Source organism: Adiantum capillus-veneris, chromosome 27, assembly GCF_014529385.1.
Source record: "Adiantum capillus-veneris isolate H3 chromosome 27, ASM1452938v2, whole genome shotgun sequence".
Taxonomy (NCBI): domain Eukaryota; kingdom Viridiplantae; phylum Streptophyta; class Polypodiopsida; order Polypodiales; family Pteridaceae; genus Adiantum; species Adiantum capillus-veneris.
Genome location: NC_140957.1, coordinates 30,140,563 through 30,164,049, shown reverse-complemented (window position 1 = coordinate 30,164,049; position 23,487 = coordinate 30,140,563). Strand labels below are relative to the sequence as shown.

Genomic DNA, 23,487 nt, shown 5'->3' with positions numbered 1-23,487 from the left:
TGATGACTTGATATTTATGCCATTTTGCATATAGTGCTTCTTTCACTTAAAGAAATAACAAAATCTTCAGCCTGGGAGAGTTTTTTGCCACCAAGGTTGACTTCACTGCTAGCTTGAAAAAAGATAGCTGCATTTTGTAATCGAATATATAGCTTGAGTAAATATGAATCTCTTTTCAAGTTTTTGAGAACTTTCGCTCGAAAAGATGTGTGGCTCAGTTTTTCTTGCTCAGAGAACGGTTGCCCCCTCAAACACGTGTCCGTAAGTCTTCACCTTGCTTTTTTACGGTCTCTTGCAACGATACGAAGTATGCCATGATCATGGTTTTTAATGTCATTGGTTGAGTGGTTGTGTAGCTATCTCCATACTTAGGAGATTTTGGATTATTTTCTACAATGGTTGTGGACCTTGTTGAAGAAGAAGAACTCTTGCAAGTGTCGAAAGACATTGTATGTAAAATAAGAGATGAGAGTCAATCCTATTCACTTTAAAAATGCTACTGCAAAAATTCCTTCCATAACTCCAAAATTTTCATTTTTACATCAATGCATAGAGGGCGTCATACTCTTTGATTGAAAATATAGTTCACCCCAATCGCAGTTCGGATCAAGAAGCTATGATCAAAAGAGTGACGTGTTGTCTACTATGTCAAAAATGGTTGCATGAGAGAGAGAGAGAGAGAGAGAGAGAGAGAGAGAGAGAGAGAGAGAGAGAGGGGAGAAAGAGAGAGAAACAAAAAATCTCATTCTAGAAGCTTGCTCAAAAATCTCTGTTTGGAGCGAGCTTTTTTACTAGATTTGGTTAGTAGAGCGATATCCAAAAAAAGCTCTATCTAAAGCTTGCCCCAAACCTCTAGTTTGAGAGAGAGAGAGAGAGAGAGAGAGAGAGAGAGAGAGAGAGAGAGAGAGAGAGAGAGAGAGAGAGAGAGAAAGAGCTACTATGGTGACCTACCCTGTGGTTGTCTACAAGCTACTACTGTCCCACTTTCCGATGATGGAAATTGTTGACATGGCTGAATCTTCTTCATAGGTTGATCATCTGACCTTTTATTATATGTTTTGAGAACTAGGCTTTCTTGCTTTCTCTTGGCAAAACGGTTGGTATAACAAATTTTCATTATCATTAAAAAATTTACATTAGTATAAATGTCCCAATAAAAGGACACTACCTTTTAACAGGACTTACCTCCCCTCCAATAAGGTGCAATGATGCTCGAGAAGATGGAATAGTTCATTTGACATGTGATGCTCCCATTGGCAGGGAATTGAGTTCAAGCCTAGAGCGACACAGTTCTTCTTCTGATTTGTGACTATCTCAAATAGTTTTTTTGCATCGAGAACAATGTTTTGCGTTAGAAAATATACACATGTTGCCAGAATGAACAACGCCAAGTTTGTCTAGATGCAACAGATCTTTTATGTCTACCTAAATTGGAATCAAAGAAGAATGCCCCAATAGAGCAACAACAAGCTCATTGTCCTTTTGGGGTGTGTTTGATTTAGTTCAAACGCTCTAGACAAATAGGGTAGCACACGAGTTCGATTTCTTTAAGTTGGCTCTCACTAAAAGTCAGACTCTAGAGGATATGGCACCCTCTAGAGTTCACCAAATGGTGCAATGGCCAACCGGTCAAGCACGTTGTCGGGCAAATTGGATGCCTTAGTTTTCTTCAATGCACGGGCAAAATGCTCAAACCAAAAAGGTAATCGATCACAAAAAAGGTGTATATTCACACATAGGGTTTGAACATGTGCAAGGGCTTTCAAAGGCGAGTGTTCTACCACTCAACTAATCACAACTCGCGGTTAGGCAACCGCTTGCACAAACTCATAAGACTGCACCTTTTTTTTGGTGGGGGTGGGGGTGGGGGGGGGGTAGGCTTCTATGTGTATGGGCGCCCCGGTTACCTGTTGCTCCACGTAGCCATAGAGTCCAATATTTATTCGTCCTTAAGTTGAATTAAGATAATATGATTCTTCCTATTGTGGAAAACGCTCATTACTTGGTGAGCCTAATGTGTTTTTTCTACTTCCAAAGCCTCGACGTGGACACTTGGCATCATCTGCACCACTCCCCTTGATTGCAATCGCACGACCAATAGCTTGCTCCACAACGCTATCTAAAAATCACAATGCTATCTACAAATATTCCATATTAAAAGCTAAAGGTTTAAAGGTTGTAGGCAGGCGTGAGCGATGTGAACTCAGAACTCCTTGGTGGTGCTTGCTATGCATTCGGATAGCAAGGTTCCCTCAAGGATCAAAGTGCTTCTAGTACTACGCACATGTATCTCTCTCTCTCTCTCTCTCTCTCTCTCTCTCTCTCTCTCTCTCTCTCTCTCTCTCTCTCTCTCTCTCTCTCTCTCTCTCTCTCTCTCTCTCTCTCTCATATTCCTACTATATCAAAGGCACCTTCACAAGTTTTGACCTGCCCATCGACCTTATCAATTCCGCTTCAACGACCTATCTGTGGATCTCGCAGTAGTCTGTGGCACCGATGGCTTCTGCTTTGCCAATGGCTATGCTATCATTGCATTTGTCTCCACCTACGACTCGATCGTGCTCCAATACTCCGTCAGCCTTCGTTCATACTTATAGCATAACTTGATCCGTGGTTTTCTTTTTTGCACTTAGGTTATGCCATTAAGGTAAATGGTCAACCTTGTCAACCTTTGGCATCTTAATATGTATTACTTGCTAAGACTTGCTCCTTCCCAGCACAATAACGAGTTTATTTTTATTAAAAAAAGGAAGATTTGAGATAGAGGGTTATTTCAAAAGCTTGGTCTTTTCTAGTTGCAAAGAATTGACATCCAATGACACTATTATTACCAAGTAAATTATTGCAATAAAGTGTTATTTCAAAAGCCCATAGAGTGTTTAATACTCAAACAAAGAGGGGGGTAAGGGCGGGGGGGGGGGGGGGGGGGGGATGCATGCCAAATGTAGCAAGCTAGGAAGCCCTGGGCTGTTTTCAACAAAGAGGGGGGTAAGGGCGGGGGGGGGGGGGGGGGGATGCATGCCAAATGTAGCAAGCTAGGAAGCCCTGGGCTGTTTTCAACAGATGCTAAGCGAGGAGATCACTCCATATGCAATCACCTATGCTTTCCTCTTTAAGGCATATTACACTATGAAAGAAGCTGATATGGTTAAGGCATGTCACACTATGCAAGAAGCTGATATGGAAACAAAATTCACAAGGATATTGTTTTTCAAAGGTTGCTCATGACAAAAAGAGTTGTGCTTGGCGTTGCCTTGGTCGACATTTTGTACAAGAAGCTATGGATTGTTTTCAACCTAGTGTGAAGCGAGCGCATCTCTCAAGATGCAATCATATATGCTTACATCTTGAAGGCATGTGGAAATTTGGAAGACATTAAGATGGGCAACCTAACTCACAATGATAGTGTTAGTCAGAGACTCTTGAGAAAACGCTATGCTTGGCACTCCCTTGGTCGACATGTATGCCAAACTATTGGAATTAGGGTTGCAAGAAAACACACACAGTTTGGAGAAGACGAAGGAAGCTCAAGGCACACAACAGACAGTATATTACTTAGTGTGCAACGAAAAGATCAGATAGCCCTAGAGTAATGGGCGTATATACAATGCACGGGGGGAAAAACCTCCTAGCGAGGGAAAAAATGCCCCGGTTGTCCTAAGTGTATTCACACACATCACTACCACATGTATATGGCAACAAATCCCCCCTAGAATTAATGCAGTGAATGAGAGATGGCACATAGAGGATAGGGAAGTTCCATGCTCTAAGGACATGATTAGTCCACAAAGGGGAGTAAGCCCAAAGCTTTGCGAAAAGCTTTGAACTTCTCACGAGACAATGCCGTTGTGAAAATATCTGCAAGGTTGTCCTGTGTTGGCACACAAGCCAAGATGATCTCTCTTGTTGAGAGCGTCTCCTTGACATAGTGGTAATGCACCTCAATGTGCTTTCTGCAAGCATGAAAAATTGGGTTTCTCGCAACTGCCAATGCACTCTGATTGTCATTGTAGCTAGTGTTGGCAGTGTCTTGTCCAACACCCAAATCAGCCATAAGGCGTTCGAGCCATACATACTCAATCGTAGCTGTAAAGACTGCCTTGTACTCAGCTTCACAACTAGAAGTGGCCACAGGAGGCTGCTTCTTTCTCAACCATGATATGCATGAGCTGCCAAGCAGGAAAAAAAACCACTTGTGGACACTCGTGTGTCAAAACAATCAGCCCAATCTGAATCTGGAAAGGCATGTAAGTCTGGCGGCAATGATCCCCCCCTTGGGATAAAACAAGCCAAGATATAAAGTGCCACTCAAGTAGCAAAAAAATCCTCTTGACGGCATACCAATGCTTAGACCCTGGGCTATGCATGAACCTGTTGACCTGTGAGATTGTAAACTGAATATCCGGCCTCGTGTTGCATGCATAAATGAGGCAGCCAACAACAGTTTGGTAAAGAGTGACATCGGCAGGATCACTTGCATCATGAAGACTCAATTTCAAACCTATTTCCATGGGAGTGGAAATACATTTGCAATCCTCAAGTCCAAACTTACATAGCAATGTCTCTATGTAACTTTTTTGACACAAGGCAATACCACCATCAAACTGCTTAAATTGTATACCCAAGTAATGATGCAATAGTCCCAAATCTTTCATCTTGAAAGTAGCAATCAAATCAGCCTTAAATTTAGCAATATGTATCTCATTTGGTCCAATGATAAGCAAATCATCTACATACAGAACCACAATGAGAAGTACATTACCCTCATGCTTTACATACAATGTGCTTTCTGTTGGACTTTTACGAGAGCCTCACCAAATGAGTGTCAACCTTCTCATACCAAGCACGAGGAGATTGCTTCAACCCATACAAAGCTTTCTTATATTTGCATACTTTATCCTCTTGTCCTTTCTTGACAAAACCGTGAGGTTGCGTTACATAAACTTCCTCAAATATGTCACCATTCAAGAAAGCAGTAACAGTGTATGATTGATGTACATCCCAACCAAAGTGAGCTGCCAATGCACATAGAAAATGCAAAGTAGTCATACGACAAGTGGGAGCAAAAGTCTCTTCATAATCTATGCCTTGCTGCTATGCATAACCTTTTGCAACATGTCGAGCCTTATGACGATCAATCTCACCATCCGACTTGCATTTCAACTTGTAAATCCACTTCATACCAATGGCCAATTTTCCAGGAGGCAAATCACATAAAGTCCATGTGTCATTTTCTATAAGTGCATCATATTCTGATTGCATGGCAGCCATCCAATTTTTTGAATTCTGTGCTTCATTAAAAGACAAAGATTCCTCAACATCCTGTAAGCTAGACATAGCCAAAGCATAACAATATGATGCATAAGATGCATGGGGAGGAGTACGACTAGACAAAGGAGCATCCAATTTATTGTCACGCAAAGTATGCACCAGTCATTTAGGCATACCTCTAGCCTGCTCATTCTTAGCCCTTTCCTCATCAAGTACATCATGTACATCTGCGTCAGTAATAGGCTGATCTGTAACATTTTCAAAAACCCCCATAGGCTGTACATTTGCCTCATTGTAATTTACATTCAAACTTTTACCACTAAAAAGAGGCAACAAAGTGTCATAAATGTCGCGTGAGCTTACATTACTGTCTCTAGTACATGACAGCAAGGGCTGAACGAAATCTTCTACAAACACAACATCTTGTGAGACCAAGATACACTTTGTTTACGGATGATACAAGCTGTAACCTTTGCTTTCAGCACTATAATCAACAAAAATACATTTGACAACCTTATCATTTAATTTCCTATGCTGTGTTTGTGGCACCAAAGCATATACCAAATAGCCAAAAACACGCATGTGCTCAATAGAAGGCTTTCTATCATGCCATGCTTCATATGGAGTCATATTGAAAAGCTTTCGTAGGACACTTGTTTAGTACATACATGGCACACATGATGGCCTCAAGCCAAAACAAATGCAGCAAAGCTTGACTCTTGCCCATACATCGTGCCATTTTAGTAAGTGACCTATTTTCCTCTCAACAATACCATTTTGCTGAGGCAAATAAGGCACTGTACATTGGTGTTTTATACCATGACTAGCCAAAAAATGCATTTAACTCATGAGACATATACTCCCCCCCTCGATTGAAATGGAGGGTGCTCATAGTACATTTTGAGACATTTTCAACCATAGCCAAAAATTGTTTGAAGCACATAAATACTTCGGAATTCGCTTTAAGCGGATATACCCATACATGTCTGGAGTAACCATCAATGAAAGTCACAAAGTAAAGGTAATTGCCCAAGGATGGAGTATGGGCCCACAAACATCACTATGCACAAGCTACAACCTGCATGTGGCCCTAACTGAACCATCCTTTGGAACCTTCGAACTCTGCATGTTTCAAGAGGCGCAAAGAAGCAACCATATCAGATTTATGCAAACACAACAAACTGGTAAAATTCAGATGCCTAAAACATGCATGCCAAAGTTTTGCATCTAAAACAGCCTTAGAATTCACAACTGCATTTGCAAAATTTTACCCACACTTGTCATATAAAGTGAGCTTATACAACCCATGACATAAAATGCCAGATGCAACAATTTCATCATCGAAATTGAGATCAGTGATGTACATCTGTCATCCACAAATTTGACTACAAGACAAGGTCTAGCGAGTGCATATACAAACAAAAGATTCTTCTTGATCCTAGGTGCATACATCCACAAATTTGACTACAAGACTAGGTCTAGCAAGTGCATATACAAACAAAAGATTCTTCTTGATCCTAGGTACATACAATGCATCAACAAGTGTGAAAGAACTGCCATTTGCAGCAATAAGCACAATCTTTCCAACTCCCTTGATGACCGGATAAGAGGCATTGTTGGCACAATTGACTGAATTCCCATGAGGGACATCCTCGAGAGAGGTAAACAAGTCATGATGACAGGTAATGTGCTTTGTAGAACCACTATCAAAGTACCACACTTGAGCATCTGCAGCAACAACTGATAAACATGCATCATGGACATTAGGATCATCCGTGCATTGCACTAAAAGCCCATTCTACATCAACATCAACATCACAGCCTCCTTTTACAGAAGACTCAACAATAGCTGCATTTGTAGTGGAACCAGCCTCTTTCTTCTGAGCCTCTTTGGCCTTCAACTTTGGACACTACTTGATCGAGTGATCATTAACATTTGCAGTGGAACCAACCTCTTTCTTCTTAGCCTCTTTGGCCTTCAACTTAGGACACTGCTTGATCAAGTGATCATTAGCTTTGCGATAATGGCAATGCATCCTTATCACTAGAATTCCCAGACGAATTGCTGCCAATAGAAGCATTAGAAACATGTGATTTATCACTCTTAGAAGAACCATGAGAAGTGGCTACATTGCTGTTACCACCTTTTCTTTGAGCAGTAATAAAGGCATGTTCAATTGCACGTTGTCTAGTCCCCTTTTTTTTATAAAGTGACTCTTGCAACAGCATTGTGCATAATGCATCAAACTTGACAACTTCAAGATTTCCTTGGGTCATAAGTCTCCAAGTACTAGCAAAAGTCTGGTAAGAATCTAGCAAAGAATCAAGAATAGTCTACACAAGGGAACTATCATAAATGACTTCACTTGTAGAAATAAGTTGCTCATTGATATCCTTGACACCAACAAGGAAAGTGTATATGTCATCTTCCTCATCCATAATCTTCGACTCCAGCTCTTTATGTAACAATGCAATTTTTGCCTCATTGTGACTTGCATAAAGACCAGTCAGAATATCCCAAGCCTGTTTTGCAGATTTCATTGAACGAATGTGGGGAGTAATAGTGCACTCCATAGACAACGCAATCAATTCATGAGACTACGTATCTTTTATATCCCAACAAGCTTGCTCAACCATAGGCAAAACAACTCTAACAGTAGAAATCCTTGCAGCAAGACCTGACATCCTCAACATCGCCTTTATCCTGAGAACCAGGACATACATCAATGTCATGCACAATGTTCCAAACTCCCTTTGACATAAGAACACGTTGCATCGTATAAGCCCACATAGGGTAATTATCCCCATCCAATATGTCCTCAACAACAAACATCTTGAATACATCTGTGTTGTTGTCAGCCATGGTAAATGCTTTACCTGATGTGAAAACTGTACGAAAAGAGGAGAAAGAAAGCGGGAACAACATGTGCTATATAGCACAAATCATAGAAACTGTAAGAGACTTGTTATGCTAAAAACGACACTGACAAAATTTTTGCACATAATGAAAAATCTGAGCGAACGCTTGCCAAAGCTCACAGAAATCGGAGAAAGTCAGTAGGTGTGTGTTGGAGCTGTTGGCGACTAAGCCTGGGAGGATGCAACCTTCTCCGATACCAATTGTTGGAATTAGGGTTAAAGGAAAACACACACAACTTGGAGAAGATGAAGAAATATCAAGGCACACAATAGAGAGTATATTACTTAGTGTGCAATGGAAAGATCAGATAGCCCTAGAGTGATGGATGTATAAACAATGCACAAGGGGAAACCTCCTACGAGGGAAAAAATGCCCCGACGGTCCTAAATGTGTTCACACACGTCACTACTACATGTATATGGTAACACAAACATGGCAGGGCCAGGAAGCCTCGATGGTGTTTGAAGTAGAGAGAGAATGCGAGGAGAGATTGAAGGAGGTGATGGTGGCATCTGACCCGGAGAAATTTGACATTTTTGGATGCATCACCAAGTAGAGGAGGAGGGCAGTCATTCCCAATACGATCACTAAGGTGGTAGAGGACCACCATGGATGTATGCAATATGTTAAATACTGTGGGAATCTTTGCCCCCAAGGGTTGGAGCAGCATCGACTCCCCAGAGGTCTTCAATGATCACGGGCAAACTGAGACCCAAATTTTTTCGAGTCTGTTCTTACGTGCATACATGCATGATACCTGTGATCAAATCACATAAAAAACCAACGTGATGTGGCCCATGAGTCATGACACTTGTGATGGACATTACATTTTCACATGGCTTGACTGGTGGCAAGACTCTTTCAAGCATTGCGCAAATCCTTTCTATGTACCACCATGGCACCATGTCCACTACCTTTCAACAATTTTCTCTATGTCATCCCTTTAGCCGGCACCAAGAGTACCATCCTATCATCATACGACAATGTGAAATTTGAACGTCCCCCCAAAACTAAAATGCTGGCCTTTTCACTTTATGTTCTCGGTCGACTTACAAACCTGCTTGATCTTTACTTTGGTAAGTTTTTTTAATTCTTGAGCCAGGAGGTGGCCCTTTGGCATGATCTAGGCCACTGCCCTCAAGCCTAATAGCATGGCCAAGAACCTCAAGCGTGCTTTTTAATAATAGTATATTAAAAAAGCGGATAGTGCAGTGAAAACAACAAGTAGCTTCAAAAAAATAGTGCGAGCAACATTTTCAGAGAGCTGATGAGTCGATGGCATGAGCAAGTCTATGAAGGGAGCACTAGCGGTTTTGCAGAGGACGGGGAGAAGAGTAGAACATCATGCTACTATTGATGGGGCAAAGAGCGCCGTCAATAGAATAAAAATGACTTCTGAAATAGCGTTGGCAGAGGAGGAGGACGAGCGACGTCTACAAAGGAGGAGGGCAAGTGGCATAACAGCGCTGCTTGTTTTGTGTAGGGAGGAGGGTAAAGAAAAGGAATAGGGTTGGATATTGTTGGAAGAAACTCTACAGAAAAAGATAAACAAGTAGTAAAAAAAAGACAATGCTAGGATTTTGTATAAGAATGATGAACAGAGAAAAGAAGTGCAATGTTCTTTTTTGGAGCACAAGGAGGCCGCTATAGCGGCAACGCAATAGTTTTGCAATCAAGTGTGTGAGCCACCAAGGGTGCAGAATAAGGGAAGATTTGCCAAATACCACACCTTGCTCGAAGTATTGCTCTCAAAATTGAACCTACAAGTACTTTGTGTTTTGGTGCTTTATCTTCATGGGTAGCTAGATAAGGGGTGGCTTGGGCTCACAAAGCAAGAGCTCTAGGTTGTTTGAGGCTACACGCATTCAATGAGTCCAATTGGGAGATGATGGGTGAACAAAAGGCCTATGGCACAACCTAAGCCTAGACCATCCCAAATGGAGAGAAATGGTGACATGGCAACGACTATGTTGGGTAAGGCAACAAAGATCTAATGTGGTTCCTCCAAGAGGCATATGTAGTGATAGCATAGCTTGGGCTACTTTGGAGCAGTGGACAAAAGAGGGGGTGGCTGAAACAACAGGCAACATGATGGCAACCAGTTGTAGCACCGTTTGAATATAACACAGCTCGAGGGCTTTTGTGCATACAATTCGGTACGGGTGAGAAAAGATGTGATAGAATTTGGACAAGCTTGACACCGTCATCTCCTCGGTAGCAGCTACATTTTCAGAAGAATAGAGTTGCTAAGGATTGAGATAGGAATTTATAGGATGATTCATGGTAGCGACATGCTTTGATAGCTTCCACTGGCTTTCAAACTATCAACTCATCACTACAATAAGCCCTACGCAGTCTATGACATATAACATAAAGTTACATCCGCTTCTCTTTAACTTTAATCTATCTCTTGCATCTTTTGTATTTGTGTTAACTCCCATTTTATGTGTGACAGAAAGGACATATATTCACAACGGTGGACGTTTAACTGCACAACCACAACTCTCGCTTGACAACACTACAAGGTCTGTTATCTGCATCCAATTCCCTATACCTATACGTTTTTTTGGTGCAACTTTAATCTATCTCTTGCACTTTTGTATTTGTGTTGACTCCTATTTTTAGTATGACAGAAAGGACATATTCACAACAATGGACGTTTTGACTGCGTAACCACAACTCCAGCTTGACAACACTGCAAGGTCCATTATCTGCATGCAGTTCCCTATGCCTATACGTTTGCTTGACGCAACACATAAATGCTACGAGACAGGACACGACTTACGTTCCTTATTATTTTTGGAGAGACCATAATGCCAACTTTCCACCATACTTTTGTATGGCACTTTTGCATGACGTGCACTGTATACTTAGCATTTTCAATCTGTTGCGCTTCATTGCAAGACGAAATGTTTAACTATTCACATTGCTTTTCTATAGCTTGACTCCAAGATCGACGTGTAGCTTGGACAACAAAAAACACCTGTACAACATTGCAGGTTAGTAAAGTACTTCATTTCTTATTGCAATCCATTGATGCTTTATCCATTTGCGTGTTTTAGAATTTTGCACATTGCTTCCTTTAGTTTGGTTTACTTGTAAGTTGTTTTCAAAACTACACACTCGATATCGATCAGCATCTGTACATATTAATCAGACACGAATTCTTTGCATACGGTCGCTAGCCAATGCATATAACGTATTATAGTAGTGAATGCACCTTGTGCATCTTTACTTTAGTCCTAAATAGTTGATACCGAACTATATATATCCTAGTTTCTTTGCATACAGTTGCTAGCCAATGTGTTACTTTAGTCCTAAATAATTGAGCCCATAATCATTCATTGCTACAACTTGTATAGCAAGACCCACCACCCACGACACTAAGTGACACATAACATTAAAGAGGGGGGGGGTAAGGGGATCGACGGCGCGGAAGTGGATGCGGGAAGCCCGAGGCAGATTAAACCCGGACGCGCGGAAAGTCAACGCGAAAAGGAACCCGAGCGGCGACTCGATTTGAACCCAGGGCCTCGTCGCCCAGATTGTGACGCATGGGGTAACCATCCCACCCGCGCGCACATGTTGTATCCATGACCCGGATTTTTGGGGTTTTATTATTAAAATATAGACGCTGCCCGGGTTTAATCTGTGGTCGGGTTTAGTCTGTGGCCGGTTTAGTTTTTAAGTGCCCATCTACGACTGTAACCTCTCCGATTTTCGTGCGCGCACTTTTCTGCCCTCGATCCCCTTACCCCCCTCCTTAATACTATGTGTTATTTAGCCCTGAGTACCACCCACGAACGACTAGTTGCAAGTTAGAGTCGTCGATGCGCACGTCGAAAATCTGTTCGATCGCCGCCGCGGCAGCAATGTTGAATTTTGTCGTTATCTTCCCCCAGCTGCTGCTTCTTACCTTGGCAACGTAAGGCGAGCCCTCCAGCAGCAGTGCAGCAGGCATGACTGAGCAACCTCGATCTCAATCTGCCCCAATCTTTCATGAGAAACAACGTCTTCAGTTGTGCCTCCTTCACTCTCTCAACAATCTGTACCAGGTTCAGCTCATAGCCTGCTTCACCTTTTTAAGTGCATATTAGGTGCTTGTTTATTTATGTGAATGCCGAACGTGTGTGCACGTGTTGCGCATGCACGTTTATCTGTCAGTAGATGCATTTTATTCTTTCATGCAGCTCGATTAATTGCGTTTACTTATTTGTTGAGCCTTGCAATATTGGGCATTGAATCAAGAGTAACATGTCTGCCACTCTTTGTTTGCTGTATTGCTCTTTCCAGACAGTAGCTACATGTGGTGTTGTCTTCTATTTTTCCCAAGGATTTTCACTGCTTTTGTCTATGGATTTCCTGTTCTTTTTTCTACCACACAGACACTCAAACCACGAGGCTGCGACACCGGTTGGCGTTATCCTCTTATAGAATGTATGAATAGATGTAAATGTTTAACATACACATAAAATAGTCTAGTATTTCTTAAATTCATATCTCCTTGAGAGCATGTAGGAAAATCATTTAGAGAAAGGGGTTGCCAGTCATGGAGGAGCATTAGCTACAGTTAGAGCTAGCCAAAAATAGAGAAGCGTCCTTCACAGCATGCACGGCAACCATTTAGAGAAAGGGGATTCTAGTTATGGAGGAGCATTAGCTATAGTTAGTGCCAGCCAAAAATAGAGAAGTGTAGTCAGAGCAAGACCTTGTGCCTGCATTCATTGCAAGCTAAACCCGCACATTAGGAGTGTTTCCTTCTGCATTTTGTTTCCATCTTCGAATGCTGTTAGCTCAGCATTGTTTGTATCTTGTGCCAATGTAATTTGAGTCATGACACTCACTTTCTTGCATTTTCTGGGAAAGCTCTTCATTTACAATGCGTCGCTTTAATTTTCATTGCCATGCATGTAATTGGAAGTGGACTTTTTGACAATGTGGAGTTTGCCTTTGCCCTTTTATCCTTTTTGTCCTTAAATCAACACTTGGAGGGTGAATGGTTAGTTTTTTTGCAATGAGGGCAAGGGGCTAAGCAAAGCAATGCCCACTTTCATGGCACTTTTTGACCTTTAAGGCAGTAACATAGGCTCCACTTGACTCCTCATTGGACTCTAGCCATAGATTGGTGACTTGGCAACTTGTGGGCGGGAGAGAGAGAGAAGAAGACGAAAAAGAGAACTTTTAACGTCGTAGGAAACTATCCCAAGAGACCTTAAGGATCTAGCCGACGAGGAGAGTTGAACTCCACAGAGAGAGAGAGAGAGAGAGAGAGAGAGAGAGAGAGAGAGAGAGAGAGAGAGAGAGAGAGAGAGAGAGAGAGAGAGAGAGAGAGAGAGAGAGAGAGGTGCATCTACATTATACTATATTGCTTCCAGTGCTGTCACGATCAGGGGCCATATTGGACACCCCTTTTCTCTATCTCGTTCAGTTCACCAAGGATGTCTCCTGGGTGCCTACTTTCTGTTTTTTGCGGAGGTCATGTCTCTCTTCTTGCACCAAAGAACCCCAAAATTGAGATGTCTTGCTACGCCATTGGTTGACTTGCCAAATTTGTTGGATCAGGGATATGCTGATGACACTATGCTCTTTGTTCGATATGACACACCCACCTTAGACAGTCTATGGGATGCTCTTGCTACCTTCCGCATGGCCAGTGGTGCTCTCATAAACTGGCACAAGTCTTTTGGCTTTCTAGTAGGAGTAGATGAAGATTGTGACTGGGGTGCACAAGATAATTTCACTTGGCCACCTATAGGGCAGACTTGTAGATATTTGGGTTTCCATGTGGGGATTGATGTGTTTGTTGAGCAACAGTTTGCGCCTGTGCAACAGTCCATCAGGAAGAAACTTTGCCATTGATCATCCTTGCATTTTTCTTTGATTGGAAGAGCCCTTGTGGTGAATCAGGTTCTTCTTGCAACAGCTTGGTTCACCACAACCTGCATGACTCTTCCCTCGGGCATCATGGCGTCTTTGGGGCCAATATTTCTAGGCACGGAACTCCGCCGGGCCAGTGCAAATCTATTGTGATCTGTGAATTGTTTTGAAGCGGTTATTTGGTGCTGTCGCGATTGTGTTGCTAATTGGACTATTTTCTTATTTTTAATGATTAATTTCTTTTTTAGGATATTTTATTATGTGCACTAAGAACTGTTAAAAGATTGTAGCTACAGGAACTGCCATCAGGAATGGACAACTCTGATGTGTCATTTGATGGGTGACGGTAAACATCGCGAAGGAGTTTCCGTACGTTCGGTGGAAAGGGCCTGGTTACGAGTGCCCCTGATGCGTCACATGATGGGTGACGGGTGCATCAGTAAGGGGGCATCTTGTAGGCTAAGGAGGAAATCCGAACTGCGTAAGAAAATACGCGTAAGAACGCAAGCACAAGAATAAAGATGGGTTCAATGAAGCTTTTTATGAAAAGCAGGAACAATCGCGGGAAGGCAGACGCTTTCCCGCGAGGAATCTATGTTTGCATTGCATTCGTGCATGTGGTTGCATCCAGGGACGCCTGGGAAGTGTTGTGAAATGCATTGGTTTTAACTTATAAGGTTTTATTGAGTTTTTGGGCAGGTTCAGACCAATTTTAAAATATGCCGGCCGCCCACTTAATAAGTGGGCAGCCACTTAGAAGACAAAGCAACAAAATCAGCCAGCGAATTCTCTCTCCCTATTTCGGATAGAACAGTGCAAAAAAAAAAAAAGAAAAGAAAAAGAAAAAGAAAAAGAAAAAAAACGGCCGCGATCTCTACGCGAGCAGCTATTCGTGCCGTGGCCAGGGAGCTATAAAAGCACCACATGCCCTCACTCAAAGGGGGTACCAACGTCAGCAAGAGAAGACTCTGCCGCAAGAGATCGCGAGACTACGAAGCACGGAAGTCGCTTTTTCTCGCGCAAGAGCGACAGGTATCTATTGTGGATTCGCCATACGAATTGTTGTCGCGTGTTTGTGTGGTTTGTTTTGTAGGAATCTCCCGTCTTACGGGAAGGCCCTTCACGGGAAGTACGGCTTCACGCCTAAGTCACTTACGGGAAAGTACGGCTTCGCGCCTAAGTCCCTTACGGGAAGGAACGGCCTTGTGCCTAAGCCCTTTACGGGAAAGCACGACCTTCGGGTCTAAGATTATAGAACGGAGGGGTTTCCTCGGGTTCTCGTGCTTGTATACGAATTCTCCCTGAATAAAAGAATACTCTTAACGGGGGGGGGACCAGCCCATCTTCTGGTCCCCAATACTGTGTCGATCTTCTCCCTTCTCTCACATTTGCAAAGTATTTTAATTTTCAGATTTTCAAGTGCTCGTGTACGCTCCCAATTTGTGACAGATTGATTCTTGACTTGGAGTGTCCAAGTCTGTTACAGCGGTATTAGAGCACGACCGATTTCTCTTCTACGAGAAATCTGATCCCCAATTTTTTTTTTCCGCGGCACCTATGGCTTCACGCAAGGATCAGTAGACTCCCTCTGCATCTGGAGATGCGGGCAGGGATCACAACGAAGATTTCAGAGAGTATGGCCCGCCTCGGCCTACTCAGGCGGAGCAAAGAGAGATGGACACGTCGTCAATTGATCGGCGATGCAACGAAGATGATGCTCAATTTTGCGAAGGACCCAAAATTTGCAAAATATATGAGCGAGACTTCTTTTTAGGAAGTGCACGAACAGTGGCAGAAAACCACTACACCACCCCCAAAACCCACTCTCAAGAAACCTTCTGCTCCCAAGAAATATTCAGAGAAGGAATTAGAAGAGGTGGTTGATGCACGGATCGCCCAACTTTTTGACGCGCAAAAGAAAGCCAAAAAGCACGGCAAAAAGTAGATGAAAAGCATTGACTTCCCGGGATATTTGGGTCGTCAGTCGACTTTTGACAAGGCAAAGAAACGGAAGAAGCGTGTTCGATTTGAAGGAGTACCCAGTTCTTCTTCTTCTTCTTCTTCTTCTTCTTCATCTGACAGTTCTTCTAGCTCTTCAGATTCGAGCGAAGAAGACAGAAAAGGTAAAAAGCGAAGCAAGAAACAAAGCTTCGGAAAGGGCAAAAAAAAGGCAAAGAAGGCTACATCTCGCCGAGAGACTGACACTTCTACTGAGGACTCGTCTACAGACAGCTCAGATTCCGATGACGGAAACGTTTATGCGAACAAGAAGAATTTTTACAAAGCTAACCAGTATGACTTTCTCGAAGATAAAAGCACGAAAGTCCGAGAGTTTAAGGAAGGTGGCCACTCGATCAAGTTTGATACTTTTTCAGGATACTCAGATGCTTCGAAGGCTTTGTCTTTTATACAACAGTTTGACATCGCTTTCGCGGGAGGACGCTATTCAGAGCACTCCAAGATTCGGAGAGCTGCCTCTTACTTTAAGGGGAATGTTTTGTACTTGGTGGTCCACGCTTCTTTTAAACAAGACTGTGCCAGTTAAATGGTTGAAATTTAAGAAGCTTTTGTTTCTTCTTGGTTGACGCAAGAATATGAACGAGATATACGAGCTGCTTGGAACCATCTTCGGATGACCAAGAAAGATACAATCGATGCTTATTGTGAAAGATTCTGGAGCTCTTTTCTACCCGCCTCTTCATTCAAGAAGATCTCGTTCAGAGAACAGATTGAGCGGTTTACCTTGGGTCTACCTACAGAGGTCTACCTACAGAGATCCGAGATCACTGCTTGGAACAGAAGTCAGCTTCTTTTCAGGAGTTGATGAGTCATGCAAAGCGGGGCTTTGCCATTCACTCTGGCAGTCTGACCTACCCCACGGATGAGGCCATGACACAACGAGCCGAACAGACTTCTGGGAATGAAAGTAGAAAGAAAAAGAGCAACCCAGAGAAAAAGGATGCACGACCCAAGCTTACTCCTGAGGAGAGAGCTCGCTTCATCAGAAAGGGGAAGTGCTTTGGATGCGGGGAACATGGACATATCTCCGCGAAGTGCCCTAAAGGCACAGAAAGAACAGAATGATAAAGACGACGACAAGCGTGAGAGTTCGAGAGCAGCTGAGGAATGTGGCAGAAAAGGCAGATAGAAAAGCAGAAATGGTACCACATGGCATGGGACCTGCACCGAATCTAATGAATGGAAGTAAAAACTTTGCCGCTTTTGGGGCAAAGTGAAGGATCAAGAAGCTCTTTTGATGGAGCCAAGGCCAACTTCTTTTCACTTGGAATTGGCGGCTCGATTTGGAAATTACGCTCGACCGACTGACGCCATAGGCGGAGGTAGTTCGACTGGCACCCGGATGGGATGTTGCCATTACACCCAGCATTGGCAAACTTCGTTTGTAATGACAGGGGTGTTCAGGGCACGTGAGTGACGTTCTACTCAGGATCCTTGGTACCCGAAGAACTACGCCGTGGTTACTACTGGGCCAAGAAAGCGACTTTGATAAATGAAGGGCTTAGAGAATTGTACTTGATGAACTTTAGATTCTTTACTCATTCTTTTTGGAGAGAACTGAACGATGGATAAAGGTTGAATATGTTTTGACCTGAACAAAAGAATGCCAAGATTTTTCTCCACACTCATGCCGATTGCTTTTTAGAGGGCCTGAAGATCAGATCATTGACCTGATACCTGGAAGCACGTCACCGAACCGGCCACCTTACCGTGTGAGCCGAGTACAGAATGAAAAGATTATGAACCCAATGAAAGACCTCTTGGAAAAGGGTCTTGTCCAGCATAGTACTTCACCGTATTGCTCTCCACTGTTGTTGGATTTGAAGAAAGACGGATCTTGGAGAATGTGCATCGATTATAGCGCTCTCAACAAAATCACCATCAAGAACAAATTTTCGATTCCTAGGATCGATGATATACTCAACAGGTTACAGGGATCCTCGTGCTTTAGCAAGATTGACTTGAAGAGTGGATATCATCAGATCTGAATCGCGCCGGGAGACGTCTACAAGACAGCCTTTCGGATGACTCTTGGGTTATTTGAGTTTTTTGGTGATGCCTTTTGGCTTAACCAATGCTCCTGCGACATTTAACCGGATGATGGACAGGATTTTTCAAGAGTACAGGCTATTTGTTGGCACTTTCTTTGATGATATCATTGTTTTCTCCAAGAATGAAGCAGAATACACAGATCATATGCTTCCGAGATACATTTTTTTTGGAACATTGTCTCAGCAACAGGAGTGCAAATGGATCCGGCCAAGGTAGACACTATTCGTGATTGGCCCGATTTGAAGAATGTCCATGAAGTTGAAAGCTTCTTGGGACTGTGTTCGTACTACAGACGGTTCATTCGAAAGTTTGCAGAGGTTGCTTCCCCTTTGCATACCTTGATACAGAAAGGAGTCTTTTTTCTCTTGGGGATCCACAGAGGTGACTGCCTTTCAGACATTGAAAGAGAAATTGACTACAGGACCAGATTTGACTTTGCGGACTTGCAGAAGTCATTTGAAGTATTTTGTGATGCTTATGGTCGTAGTCTGGGTGCGGTCTTGATGCAAGAAGGCCATGTCATTGCTTACGAGAGCCGATTGTTCTCTAGGCTGGAGATGACAGCACAGATATATGAGAGAGAGCTTTTGGCGGTTATCCACGCTCTTACTCAGTGGCGGCATTACCTACTCGGAGCGGATTTTACTGTCTTTACAGACCATCAGAGTTTGCGCTACTTCTTGTCACAGAAGCAGCTTTCGGAAAAGCAGATGCGGTGGGCGAACATCTTGTCACAGTTTCACTTCCAGATTGTCCATGTGCAGGGACAAAAGAATGTGGTGGCAGATGCTGTGTCTCGGAAGCCGTTGGTTTTGGCTATTTCCGCGATACATCATAGGAGCTTCGAGGATATGGTCGATCAGTATGCCACAGATACAGATTTTGCAGATATTTTCACACGGATACGGGATGGGGAGACAATAGCTGGATACTCCCTTCGGGAAGGCTACTTGATGAGAAAGACTATGTTGTGCGTTATACAGCCGTTGCAGGAAAAGGTTATGGCTGAATGCCACTGTCCACCTTTTACGGGTCACCGCGGCATTGCTACCACCATGAAGGGGTAGAGAGATACTTCTCTTGTCCGAGACTCAAAAAGGATGTGGAAGAGTTTGTGCGCACTATGCCAGAAGGTCAAGTTTGATAGGCATAAGGCACAAGAATTGTTACAGCCTTTACCCATAGTCACCCGCCCCTGGGAAAATATTGAAATGGATTTCATTTTTGATCTCCCGAGAACACAAAATTATCACGATGCTTAATATGTGATACTACGGACCTTTCCAGATTACAGAAGAGATAAATGATGTCTCCTTCTGATTGAAACTGCTAGATACTTGGAGGATTCACAATGCATTGCATGTGAGTCTCTTGAAACCTGTTAAGGGTGATGTGCCTGATGATGGGGAGCTGATGAGCAACCCGCAGTGGAAGAAAACGAGGAGACCCTTGTTCCTGAACAGATTTTGGCACATACGGATACGAAGAAAGGTAAAGTCCAAAGGCGGTTCTTGGTTAAGTTCAAGAACTTTCCTGCATTTGATGCGAAGTGGATAGAGGAGGAGGACCTAGCAGATACTCCTCGGATTGTGAAACTTTACCTCGATGCTTTGGTTTAGCATAGTCTACTCCAAATGGAACCCAGAAATTAGCTTGGCTGAAGATCCGGTGCAGTGGGATGCATAAGAGGGGAGTTACTCCGCTCCTTTGTCAATAGATGCCTTGATTTTGATACTAAAGTCACTGATGTCTCTTTGAGCTTCAGGGATACTGAGAGCTGACAGTATTCTGCTGGATGACTTTATGAAATGGAATTCCTGATAATGATACTGATTTGTTCTTGACTTCTTTTGAGTGTAGGAACTGATAGACGAAATGACTGCAGCATTTTGGTCTGATTGATCTCGAATAGACATGGTTGCAATAGGGGTTAGTCAATCGGACATCGATGAGGTCCCGATTGGACCTAGATGTGATTGCTAGCTACATTGCCGATAAATCATGGTCTAAGATCCGAATGAATGTTGAATGTCATGTGATGTCCTGTGATGTGAGTGTCGATTTTGTACATGTGCTAGATGTGTGTTCCTAGTACATAGGTACTAACAGTCAATGTCTGCTAAGACGGTTTATGGCTTTTGTCGGTTTTGCAGGCGTAATCGCGGTCGATTACAATGCTTTCAAGACGGGGGTATGTCACAAAGTGATGACGTGGCGGACAACAAAAACCCTAATTTCTACCAGAAACCCTAATTTTCGGAAATCGCGGAGGCTGAAAAAAAAATAAAAAAAATAAGTTTTTAAAATGATGAGCAACGCAAACTTTGCTTTTTCTCTACGCAATGAGAAACAAAGAGAGAATGCTTTTGCTTTCAAGTTTTGACTCTCTGTGAGAGAGATAGAGAGAGCAATTGCTTTTGATTTGAAGCTTTTGGGGCTCTGCTTTTGGGCATCCCTTGTAACCTTTAAATTAGTGGTGAGGGCCTCACTTCTCAGAGCATCTGGACGCAGAGTTTGAGAGTGAATCCCGAGTCACTCTCTTGTACTTTGAATTTATTAATACAAAAAGAAATACCGAAAGGGGCGCCAGTCTTTGGGACCAATATCTCTAGGCACGGAACTCCGCCGGGCCAGTGCAAATCTATTGTGATCTGTGAATTGTGTTGAAGTGGTTATTTGGTGCTGTCACGATTGATTCTTGACTTGGAGTGTCCAAGTCTGTTACAACGACGATGAGGACGACGACGAGACGGGCTGAAATCTGAAAACGGTAAGGGCTGAAATTTGCAAATCTTTATTTGCTGAATTCTGACTCTATGTCGGTGACGATGTCGATGGTGATGATGTAACGACGATGCGCTGAAAACTGAAAACGCTGGTGCTACTGCTGATTCTGTCGCGATGGAATTGAAAAACGTCGAGGCTGATCTGCAAACCAAAAACGCTAGGGCTGAAAACTATCCTTGCTGAGGAAATCTGCTAACGCTAGGGCTGATCTGCTGTCGCTGTGGAATCTGCTAACACTAGGGCTGATCTGTTGTGTCTTGTTGTCGCCGAGGCTGATCTGCCATGCAAAAACGCCAAGGCTGGTCTGCGGATGAAAAACGCTAGGTCCTTGCTGCGATGCAAAAATGCTAGGCCAGCTGAGAAGGTGCCTGTTGAACCAAAGTTCCTACTGCCTCTTCTGCCAGAAATGCTAGCGCTAGGTTTCTTTATGTACTTGCTTGCTCATTTTGCCCTACCTAGTTCCTAACAAAAGTCACTTAAAAATAATAAGTGAAAATTGGCTAAAATAGGGAAAATAGGTCTATGCACTGTAAAAAAATGCTCCTGATGGGTTTTGATGGTAATCTGATGATCATGCTGTGTGCAACCAGAGGATATGCATCTAATCTAAGTGTCTGGAGATGCACGGTCTACGATCAGACTCGCAAAAGCTGCCAGACCACTTCCTATTTTAGACTGACTTGATTGAACTGAACCCTTGCCATGAAGTAGCTTGTCCACGGACACATAGGGTTGGATGTGTCATGTGACATAGGAATGGTTCAAGTGACCATATCTAGCATGCCATAGGGAAGAAGATACTGCGCCATGTGAGTAGGGCTGTGAGCTTGAAGAGAGCGCTCTTTCGCTCACCATTCGCTAGCACTGTGCCAGTAGTAGAGTCGAAGATAGTGACCTTACCTCCTCCAAAGAGTACCTGAGCCCCTTGAGAATCAAGTGAAGCCACTGATAGGAGGTTGAAGGCTAAGTCCGGTATGTACAAAGCCTCCAAAGTACTGTAACGTGGGTCAATTGAAGAACTGAAGATGGGTATTTGGCCTGTATCTGAGACCGGAACCGTATGGGAATCACCAAGGGTGATGGACTGATCCTGTGAAGCCATGAGGGCGGTAAACGAGACTTCAGTCCCTCATAGGAGTCATGTGGGCGGTAGCACCGCTGTCCACAATCCACGCACCTGGCTGATAGGAAGTAAGTGCCATACCGGTAGCGGCAACAAGTGAAATCCCCTCTGAAACCTTGGTAGTCGCTGCCGCTGTGGAAGCCGTGTTCTCCTTAGCTTTCTCACCCTCATCCCTTTTCTTCTTCCGACACTTTGCCTCCTTGTGCCCTTTCTTCTTGCACTAATGGCACTCAATGTCTTTATTTTTCTTCTTCTTCTTCTTCTTCTCTGAAGAGGATTCGCCCGACTCAGAAGTTTGGGCCTTCTTTCCCTTGTCCTTGCCCTTGGCCAACAATGCACCATCCGTGCCTACAGCTCCTCCAGCCTGAAACACGGAGTGGCTCTCAATCTACATGAGCTCGGGAAGAACCTCTTCCCAGGTAGGGGACTGTGCGGGGCGAGAGCGGATAAGATCGTGGTATCGAGGAGGGAGTTTGAAGAGCAGTTGCATGGCCATGCGCGAGGTCATGTCACGCGATGAGGTCGTCCCAAACTTCCCGCATCTTGCGAGTCAACCCCACCAATGAGTTGAACTGGATGTATTGCAGGAGGTAAAGCTCCCGCTCTAGCCGAAGAGTCTAGCCGAAGAGTCATGGCGACGGATTTGTCCTCGAATAGATCCAGAATGTGCTGAGAATGCGCTGCCATAAGCCATGGGAATGCTCCTCCACTCGGACTTCTCGTAGAACCGTGTGAGAGAGGTTCATAAGGAGGAATGTATACACTCGTCTATCGATGTGGACCCAAGCATCCACGTTTGCCTGTGAAATGGTCCTAGCAGTGACCATGGGCTTGACGGCCTTTGAAGGGTCTGTAAGACAATCCTAGATTCTATTGTAGGTGATGAGAGTCTTCACCTTCATCTTCCAAACACTGTAGTTGGAATTGTCCAGCTTGGCGGACTTTGAGAAGGCAGTGAATCCATGTGCCGCTTGACCGGCCATATCTATGTGTTCTCCGTGCAGAAGCGTATGCCACAAGAACTCGTAGAGATCAAGTCGATGTATGAGGTACGTGGGTCCAAAGTTGTAGCAGTCCAAGATAACCGCTAAGACGACCACCAGATGGTGTCCGGACAAAAGTTCAGCCTGCTGTCCACCCAAGAAACCACTGCAAAGGGGCTGAAAACGCTGCTGTAACAGAGAATTCAGCGGGCGTGTACGCCACCAATCGGTACGGGAACGCCGCAAAAGTCGATTTTGAGTTATCCTCGCACTTCTCAGCCGTTGGATGGATGAAAACAGAGAAAAAAACTGCAAGTAACCAATGTCCAGAAAAGCGCCGGAAGAGAAAGATACCTGTGGAAGGCAAGGGTGTCTAGAGGTAGCAGAGAGGGGTATTGGAAAGACAAGATCAAGGATCCTCACCTTTGAATCTGGGAAAACTCAGCCCAAACCTG

At 43.6% G+C, this 23,487-nt stretch overlaps 1 protein-coding gene across 1 annotated transcript in view; it reads left to right on the top strand.

Moving 5' to 3' along the window:
* Positions 1 to 11,996: 11,996 nt before the first annotated feature.
* The window catches only part of LOC147421716 (josephin-like protein), a 45,830-nt gene continuing 34,339 nt past the window's right edge, over positions 11,997 to 23,487 (top strand). Inside the window, exon 1 of the mRNA XM_086503517.1 lies at positions 11,997 to 12,246. Within this exon, the coding sequence (XP_086359643.1) occupies positions 12,151 to 12,246 (96 nt within the window). The 5' untranslated portion in view covers positions 11,997 to 12,150. The remainder of the gene's footprint in view (positions 12,247 to 23,487) is intronic.